Raw genomic sequence first — 9,756 nt, 5'->3', positions numbered from 1 at the left:
TCTCTTAGATCAAAAGTTCCTTCAGGATAGTCAGATTAAGACCTAAAAATAAAAACTCCTGACACTCAATAAAATTTTTGTCTTTTTAAAGACCATATGAATTTTTGAAGTATCTTAATAGTCAGATCATAGGATCATGGCCTGAGCGACATAGCCTTAATATGGGCCACAACATTTCAATGCAGAGAAGTTTCTGCCATCACCTTATACAATAAGAGATGACCACATGGAAACAATTTAAGTGATAGCCACAGGACTGTTGGAGCTGTCATAAGACTTACAAAGTGAGATCCATAAATTCCTGTGACTTCCTGTAATCTTCCTTTGATCTGCACTTTTAAAGTTATTTTTTGGTAAATCAATTTATAAAATAACTTACTCCAATAATTTGTTTTCAGGTACAAGAATGACTGAGATAAGTAACCACCTATAGCACATTCATTCTGAAATCTTAAAGATTCTGAAGTTTGTCATTTTTTTGTTGATGTTTCTGGATTGATTTCCTTTTTTTTTTTTTTTTTAAGTCAAAACAGTAAACACTGGAGGTTTTTACATCTTTATTTACAAAGTTCTTAGACAGTTTTAAAAACACATCAGAAAGAGGCCATTTAAAATCCTCAAAAGCAGCACTCTAGTTACATATACAACACATACAAATGTATGTAGTCAGTTAAATTCAAACAGAAACCTGAGAATTATTAAATGGCAATCAATGTGTTTAGACTAGTCCCTAAACAGGTAAGAGGAGGGACAAATACCCATAGAAAAAAACGTGATTATTTCAAAATATTCACTATAAGGAAAAAAACAAGACTATATTCTATTAAAATTAGACAATTTGGAATCGAGCTTTTTTACAGTAAATAAAGGAATTTAATTTTACAATTGATTCAGAAGAATTTGAGTTTCACAATAAAATGCCTAAAATATACATGCATATTTTATAAGCAGATTGACTGCCAACTTTCAAAATAATTTTGATTAAATGCTATACATTATCAGCATAATTTTTTCATAGTCTTGTACTTCAAAGTGAACTTTTGCAAACTATAAAACTAAATTTTAAAAGTATCCCCGTTGCTAAAAGTATTATAAAACATCTGGACTCTGAAGTAACTACATGTACCCACTGACCTATTTTTTGTGCAAAACATACAATATTTTCAAAACTATGTCATCGCTACTGTCTATAAAAGGATTTTGGTCATTTCTGTCTGTTATACATTTTTATATGGAGCAAATTATCATTTTTTTCCTCATGTGCCAGATTTGGAAACAGACAAGAGTGATAAGCTATCCAACAGAGAAGTTACTGTACTTGAAGCAGTGCAGCGAAGCAAACCTGTCTGCAAAGTCAGCTGCCAGGGAAGTGGTTTATTCAGTGAGAATCTTGACAGTGTCACTTGATCTCTGCACTGAATGTAGCATTTAAATACAAAGATGTATTTCATGAGATCCTTAACAGGCACTATACAAAATAGTTTCCATCAGAATCTTTGCATCCAACAATAAAATCTTTTATTGTATCAAAGGATCAAATCTACTGATGTTAGAAATAACTTAAGATACTGGCATGGAAAGAGGAGTTTAAACAAATAAATTACATCTAAACCAATATCAAATTCTTCCCTTAAGTGTATACTTATAATTGAGCGATTAATTCCTTTAAAAAATCCAAATGGTTAATTTAGTGTTACTTAACTTCCTCCTGGTTTTCATCAAGTGCTAATAACAGTACTATTTAAGTCAGTTTCTTGTCAAAAATAAGCTGCTTGTCAGTCACTGTATTAAGACATCACAGAAGAGGAATAACTTCATATCAAATGAGTTGTAGATCGACTTAAAGTATGACTCCTCTTTTCAAAGAAGGCTGGAAGGCTAACAAGGGAAGGAGATGGAATACCCTGTAAAGACAAAAGAAAATGGTTGAGAATACATTCTGAGAGGTGGTAATGACTGGTGGCTGAACTAACTTCCACCTCATCATCAGTATTAACTACATTATTTTTTTTTTTTTAGTGAGGCAATTGGGTTAAGTGAAGTGCCCAGGGTCACACAGCTAGTAAGTGTTAAGTGTCCTGGGCCGGATTTGAACTCAGGTCCTCCTGAATCCAGGGCCGGTGCTCTATCCACTGCGCCACCATAGCCGCCCTACTACATTATTTAAGAGAGGACCTAATCCAAAAAGGTTTAGAAACTCTTGACCATAGCATAAATAAGACAAATCAAAAATGAGGAAAAAGAATGACATACTTTGAGTACAATTGGTTTAAAGTACCTTTAAGAAGGTCAAGAAGTTTATCTTAAAGATCTCTTTTGAACAGACATTGGATTAAATGATGCACTAACATTAGTATACAACTTTTTAAACAGGTGAAATTAAAGGTGCAGTATACCTTTGTAAATAATTAGTTACTACACTTTGGAGAGGAGTTATTACCGTAGAAAGACAATCATGAAGTTGAAATGAGGGTAGATTCACTGGCATTTTTAAAATAAGCTAAAGAATGTAAGGCATTTTTCTAAAGCAACTGATGTATATATATCCAGTCTCTTTACTCATTTCAAACAATCCATTTAAAAGATGATGGAAAGGGCAGCTAGGTGGCACAGTGGATAAAGCACCGGCCCTGGATTCAGGAGGACCTGAGTTCAAATCTGGCCTCAGGACACTTGACACTTACTAGCTGTGTGACCTTGGGCAAGTCACTTAACCCTCATTGCCCCACGCCCCCCCCCCCAAAAAAAGATGGAGATTTGGGTAGGTCTCAGACTCTAGTGGGGTTAGATGGGCTAGGCAGGTAGAAAGAAAGAGGGAAGGAGGCAATGGGCAGTGGATTGGAGCATGGGGCTTAAATAATTAATTCTTCCAATAACAGCTTTTGTCAAATAGTTAAGTCTTTCAAACCTCCTGCTTCAAAGATCAAAATTAGGTTATGGTCAAGTTTGACAACTTTAATACTATACCACCAAACATGGCATGGAAGAAGCTCAAGAATAGGTGTTAATAAAAATTATAAAGCTACCACTTAAAACAATAAAAAAGAAAACACATTAAGTTGAAGGCTCAGCAATAGTTAATGAAGTTTTTATTTGATACTCTTACCAATCAAGTATAGCAAATGAAATGACTAGTTTGAGTGCTGAGTACTAATCAATAGTAAAGTTAAATTTAAATACTGAACAGTAGAGCTTAAATTTTCCTTAGGTAAACCTTTTAAAATGTACTATATTAAGCCAATGTTTAATGCCACAAATAAGACTGTGAATCAGATTTTACAGGTAAATCTATTCTTCACAATCCTTCATAGTCTTTCTTAAACTTCCAGTTTTCTTTAATATCAGGAAATCTCAAAACATGCTGAAACTTCACTGTGCTTAAATTCCTCTGTGAGTAATGACCACTGGTGCTCACAGAGCTATGTGAATAATGACCAAAGGTGAAAGAAACTCAGAACCAAGAAATTGTGCAAAGCCTCACTTCCTAATAATTAGTCATTCAGGAGAAGAAAAATTAGCATCCTCTTTCTTAAGGAGCATAAATTCCAAGTTGAACCCTCGCAGTGTGGCTAACTTAAGGATTTTGGAATTTGTTTTGATCTCTGGTTCATCCCAAGTTTTCATAAATGTTATGAGTGACTTAGGGAGGCTTTAGGGTCAGTAGATATTTGGAGATTTTTTTTCAGTTTGAAGAGGAAACGTCCCTCTGCTATGAGTGATACATCACGATGGGAACTAGAATGAAGCAAAGGTTGAAGGGAAAGGCTTTAGAAAGGCCATAAGTAGAGTCTGAGGGTTGAAAATAGGCAGGTTTAAAAGATCTAATTACATTGTATTTTGGAAATGGAATCAATTATCTATAAACAGATGAGCAGAAAAGTTATTAGTAAAAAGCAAGTAATGAAGAAAAGGACAGCAATATTTTAGATTCTCCTTGCATAAATTTATGGGAAATTTTTTAGAGATTATGTTGTTTTACATAATTAAAAACAATACTTGTAAATCTTATTTTTTTAAATACAGTATTTTGGTAACATTCCATTACCCTGCAGTTCAAAGCATGTGTTGCTATGGATATGGACAAGATGACAAAGTTGTAATCTAGTTATTATAGAAGAGTTCAAACTGCATTATCATGTTAAACAAACCAAATCAACTCTTCATTTTAGATATCGGATAGAGATGTGTTTTGCACCTACTTCAGATTAGGAAACCAACTACAACTTCTTGGTTTCTTTCTAGGTTTCAGTTGTTTCGAAATCCTAGAAATTAATTTGAACGTGTCACATGATGACTTAAAGCCAATGTAAACCAAAGATCTTGCTAACATAAAGCCTCACCAAGAACACAGCTATACACACACACTTGAAGTGTTAATAACTATTGGTCTTTAATGGTTCTATTTAAGTAATAAATGTCCCATGATTTCATATTAGCTATATTATATTAGCTATCTAGAACGCCAATCTTATTTTGGAATTCAAGCCCTAGAAAAAGTTAGTTTCCAATAATCACAGGATTTACAAAAGGAAGTAATTAATATCCTCTTGATACCCTCAGTATCTTCCTTGACTTAGGAAATAAAAATGTATCTAAGTCATTTGTTACCATCCACACTCTGTCCTGAAGTGCACCTGGTCTATCACAGAGCTGAATCACACCAAAATCCCCTGGAAGGGATGACAAGTCAATAAGTGTGCCCCCTTCCCATTGATCAATGGGGGATTTGCCCATAGCTCTTATGGTTACACCAAGAGAATGCTGCTACGGTTTTTAAGGCCTGGAGCAAACAATAACTGGCAAATTCATCATGAAACATCCACAAAAATAAAACATTAACTTCTGTGCCCCAACCAATTTGGTCAGGCCATGCTCCAGGTCAGTGCAGGACTTACTGCTAATGAGGATGTGCTGCTCAGGCGGCTGCCTATGTAAGTGTCACTGCTGGAGCAAGGGCTCCGCCCCTCTGCACTGCTCTGCGAAGTTATCAAAGTCCTTCGAAAAGCTCTCTTCGGAGTCTTGGTGAAGGAAAATGCCCTCGTAACCTAGTTAGCAATGGAATGGCTGTCACTTAGCAAATCTAAAACAGTTGATCAACATCAAATATTATGCAGAGAAAAAGGGAGCAAAATGTACATTGTAAATTTTCTCACAAAAGGGCCAGTAGCTCCATGACAACATCATAGTAGATACCACTGTACACTGCGGTACAATATTTCACCCTTTTCAAAGCCCTTTCACATGAAGTATCTTATTTGGGCCTCACGTCCAGGAGGCAATCATCACCCCAGCTTCACGAGTAAGGAACTTAAGAAGGAGAGGTTAAATATCTAAGCCAGTCTTCAGCACAAAAAAGAAGAAAGTGTAATTAGAACACAGGCTTTTCATTTGAATACACCTGAAGGGATTCTGGAGGTGGGGGAAGCAAAGGGATTTGTATAGACAAGCAGAACAAAATAATTTTAAAGAGCTCTATGGCAGCTCAGAGCTTCATTTCCAGACCAACAATCAAATTAGTGTTTTCACCGAAGAGAATGACCAACAAGGAGGGCAAGGGCCCAGAAAATAATGTTATATAAAATTACTGTTATACTGCATTTACTATAACTGGCTCAATCAAAACATTCTTTCTAAGGGCATTTCTCAGGCTATGGAAAAACAGCCTGGTTACATAAAATCCATCCTGGAAACTGTGGTAATATTCTAGTTTCTTATTTGGGTGAAAAGGGAGTGGAAGATGCATAATGTTAGTTTTTCTGAATTCTTACCCTCTTAGAAGTCTTTTTAATTGCTCTGGATGCCCTACTCAATGTACTGTCCATGTCTTTTGTATTGACTTCAAAAGATTCTGGATCCGCAGCATAAATAAGGTTTTCCTGTTGAAAAATAGTAGTGGTTAATAATTAAGACCACCAATTTTTTCATTAAAACTACACATATAAAAAATAACAAGTAGTTGAAAAATAAACTCAACAAGCTTAAAAATTTCTATTTTGAAATTTATTTGACTAGATTGGGAAAAAAGATTTAACACATTGGTAGGTTGCGAATTAATCCATCTACTCTAAAAATCAATTTGGAATTGTTTGGAAAATGACCCACTGTCCTTGTTCCTCAAAGTATTAGTAGGACTAGAAATATAACAGAATATTATTAAATCCTTAAAAAATGACAAATGTAATGAATGCAGAGAAAGTTGGAACGACCTGTATGAACTGATAAAGATTGAATAAAGTCATGGGTACAATATACACAATGACAGAATAATGTAATGGAAAACACCACTAAAAGACATCAATGCAATGACCAATTGTGACTACAAGACTTAATTAAATAGCTCATTCCTCCTGGCAAGGGAGAATGGACTAAACAAGGAAGGGTTCCCTATTGGAGGGGTTACTGGTAAATGACAACAATGGGTTTCTTCTTTTAAAATATGTCAATGACACATTTTTTGTAAAGCAGAGGAGTTCACAATAAATGGATAAATAGTTCCAAGGCCTATTTAAAGAGATTCATTGGAATGCTAGACTTAATTGCACTAAAAAATATTTATCAAATGCCTTCTGTGGGAAAGGTACTGAGTTAAGAGCTGGAGATATATAGCCCTTGCCACATAGGAACTTCAAATCTAGAAGGGAGAAATAAAATGTGTCACAATAATAATGCAAATTAAGCTATGAAATCCACTGGGGGGGTGGGGGGGGGGGGAAGAGTGAAGGCTTCAGAAAGCTGGGCTGAAAGATTTCAACAGACAAATGTCAAAGTCTGTCCTAGGCACATGCGATATGTGCAAATACAGTGATGTGCTGATCGCACAGAACAAAATCATTTGCATGATTTCATGTTTCCAATGTTGCCCAGTTTGGCTGGAGTACATTGTATGTGAAGGGATTTAGTAGGAAAGAAAGTTACAGAATGAGGAACCAATGAAGATGCTTAGACTGCTATGAGGTCACGGGTATTAAGAAGGTTACATTGGCAATGGTATGATGGATCAATCGGTTTCACTCTCAAATATGACATATTAATACATCATTTATAAAAGCTAAACAAACAACCAGTGCTTTGTAGACCTCATTTTATACTGGTTTCCCCATGCAAACTTAGTACAGGATTTTAGCAATCACTAGGTAACAATATATTCTCAACTAATATGGAAATTCCAAGCTTATCAAGGGCAGCTTCTCCATCATTCGTAGACATTTGTGTGTCTGAAGGACCCAGTAGGTGTCACCAAATCTAAATTTATAAAATTTACAAAAAGTCTGAAGAGATCAAATACTAAAAGTAACCTAGGACACATAGTTAATTGTTTGGTGCCATCTTGTGGCTAACAGCCAAACTACAAAACACTTCACAAAATTTTCCCACCAATTATTCAATATTAATTAAGCAAGTGCTATGTAAAAATCAGCCTCCAATAAAGCTAGGCCAAGAAGAGGGAAAACAGCAGAACTGAAAGTGGCCTTGCCTCTGCAGTGGCCACACAGGGAGGTGCCATAGGAGCAGCTTACTCAGCTCCCGAGGCCCAAGTCCACATCAGGAGCAGGTGTGGTTTTATCCATGGAAGTGACAGTATAGAAGGCCAACCGTCTGCTGGGTCACAGCACCCTAAGGACCTCCTACGAGGCAGAAGCAGCCCATGTGAGGCAGTGTGAGCTTCTCGGGGAAGAGAAGGGGTGGGCACTCGAGGGCACAGAGGGAAGGGGGAGACAGACAGAAGCATTTCACAGAGGACCAGGGGAAGTTTAAGGGGAACAACAAGAAAGCACTAAAAGTGACATGTTTAATTATACTTTTTAAAAAACAAGCTGTGTTTAATAGAGATTCTGTCTCACTTAAGACTCCTTGATGCTGCTCTTCTACTTTGCATGTAATCATTCTTTTTCGGTGGTTTAATTTTAGGTTTGTTTTTTATTTTTTTTTTTGAATGCTCTTCAGTGAGTAGAGACTACACGGCTCCTCTAGCTCTATCTCCAGGCCTAAGCACAGCGCTGTCAGTATTTGGTTCGGTCGTGTTCAAGTCTTTGTGACCCTCTGGACCAAAGCACATCCGTAGAGTTCTCTTGGCAAAGACACTGGAGTGGTTTGTCATTTCCTTCTCCAGTGGATTAAGGCAAGCAGAGGTTAAGTGACTTGCCCAGGGTCACACAGCTTGGAAGTGCCTGAAGCCACATCTGAACTCACGTCTTCCCGACTCCAGGCCCAGCGCTCCATGCAGTGCACCATCTAGTTATCCAGTAAGCACTTAATAAATATGCATCCATCCATCCATCCATTATGCCTAGACTGGCAATAAAAACAAATGACAGACCCTACTTCTCAAAGCTCTTATATTCTAATGGCAATAGAGGGGAAAGGGGGGGGGGGATTAATCCTAATAATTAAAGCAAGAATTTATATAGCACTTTAAGATCTGCAAATTGTTTTCCATGTTTCCATTGTTTTCCCTATTTCCCTGGGAAGTAGGGGATATTACAAGTCTCATTTTTCACATAAGGAAACTGAGGCTGAGAGTTTAAGTGAGTTGTACAAGGTCACTGGGCTACGAAAAGTATCTGGATCAGGATTTGAACTTCAGCCCTGCCTCCAACTGGGGTTCAGCTCTTTATTTCCTATGCCACCTGGCTGCCTCAATATAATTATATGAGGAAGAAAGGGTTAAGCAAAAAGGAGAAGTCTAGGTAAAGTGCTCTGAGATGTTTGTAAAGGGAGGGATTATGTCCTCCTCCCTTTTGCTAGGAGGCAAGTAAGAACAGGAAAAGATATAGCAGAGGTGTCCCCTGCTTTGGGTCTTCAAGAAAGGGAAGCCCTTTCCCCAATTTATAAATGGTCAAAGGATATGAACAAGCCAGTTTTCAGACAAAGACATCAAAGCTATCGAAAATATATGAAAAAATGTTCTAAATCTCTATCGATCAGAGAAATGCAAATTAAAATAACTGAGGTATCACCTCACACCTATCAGAGCAGCTAATATATCAAAAAAGGAAAATATTGAATATTGGAGGGGATGTGGGAAAACTGGGATGCTAATCCACTGTTGGTAGGGTTGTGAACGGATCCAACCATTTTGGAGAGTAATTTGGAACTGTGGCCAAAGGGCTATAGAACTATGCATGTCCTTTGATCCAGTAATACCACTGCTAGGTTTATATCCCAAAGACATCCCCAAAAAGAGAAAAAGACCTATCTGCACAAAAATATTCACAGCAGCTCTTTCTGTGGCGGCTAAGAATTGGAAATCAAAGGAACACCCATCAATTGGGGAATGAGAGAAACAAGCTGTGGTATATGATGGTGATGAAATATTATTGTGCTGTAAGCAATGACAAGCAGGATGATTTCAGAAATGCCTGGAAAGACTTGTATGAATTGATACACAGTGAAGTGAGCAGAACCAAGAGAACAATGTGCAAAGACAGCAATATTGTTGGATGAAGAACTGTGAATGACTGAACTCTTCTCAGCAACGCAAAGATCCAAGACAATCCCAGAGGACTAACGATGAAGCAGACCATCCACCTCCAAAGAAAGAAGTGGTATTGACTGAACACAGACTGAAGCAGGCGATTTTTTCACTTTCTTTCATTTTTTTTCTTTTATTCAAGTTTTCTTATATAAAAAGACTAATATGGCAATGTTTTACATAATTGCACATGTATAACCTATATTTGATTTCTTACCAACTCAGGGAAGGCAGAGGGGAGGAAGGAAAGGAGGGATAAAATTGGGAACTCAAAACTTTAAATA

General features: G+C 36.9%; 1 protein-coding gene across 2 annotated transcripts in view; it reads right to left on the bottom strand.

Annotated features, from left to right (window-relative positions):
* Positions 1 to 544: 544 nt before the first annotated feature.
* Positions 545 to 9,756, bottom strand: part of ECT2 (epithelial cell transforming 2) — a 61,361-nt gene continuing 52,149 nt past the window's right edge. For both annotated transcript variants that reach the window (XM_043995028.1, XM_043995029.1), the window contains 3 exons: positions 5,769 to 5,876; positions 4,896 to 5,045; positions 545 to 1,904 (listed from right to left, as the gene is read on the bottom strand). In XM_043995028.1, coding sequence (XP_043850963.1) covers positions 1,815 to 1,904; positions 4,896 to 5,045; positions 5,769 to 5,876 — 348 coding nt within the window. In that variant the 3' untranslated portion in view covers positions 545 to 1,814. The remainder of the gene's footprint in view (positions 1,905 to 4,895; positions 5,046 to 5,768; positions 5,877 to 9,756) is intronic.

This window comes from Dromiciops gliroides, chromosome 3 (genome assembly GCF_019393635.1).
Source record: "Dromiciops gliroides isolate mDroGli1 chromosome 3, mDroGli1.pri, whole genome shotgun sequence".
Lineage (NCBI taxonomy): Eukaryota > Metazoa > Chordata > Mammalia > Microbiotheria > Microbiotheriidae > Dromiciops > Dromiciops gliroides.
The sequence above is the reverse complement of the archived record's forward strand: the minus strand, read 5'-3'. Positions and strand labels throughout refer to the sequence as shown.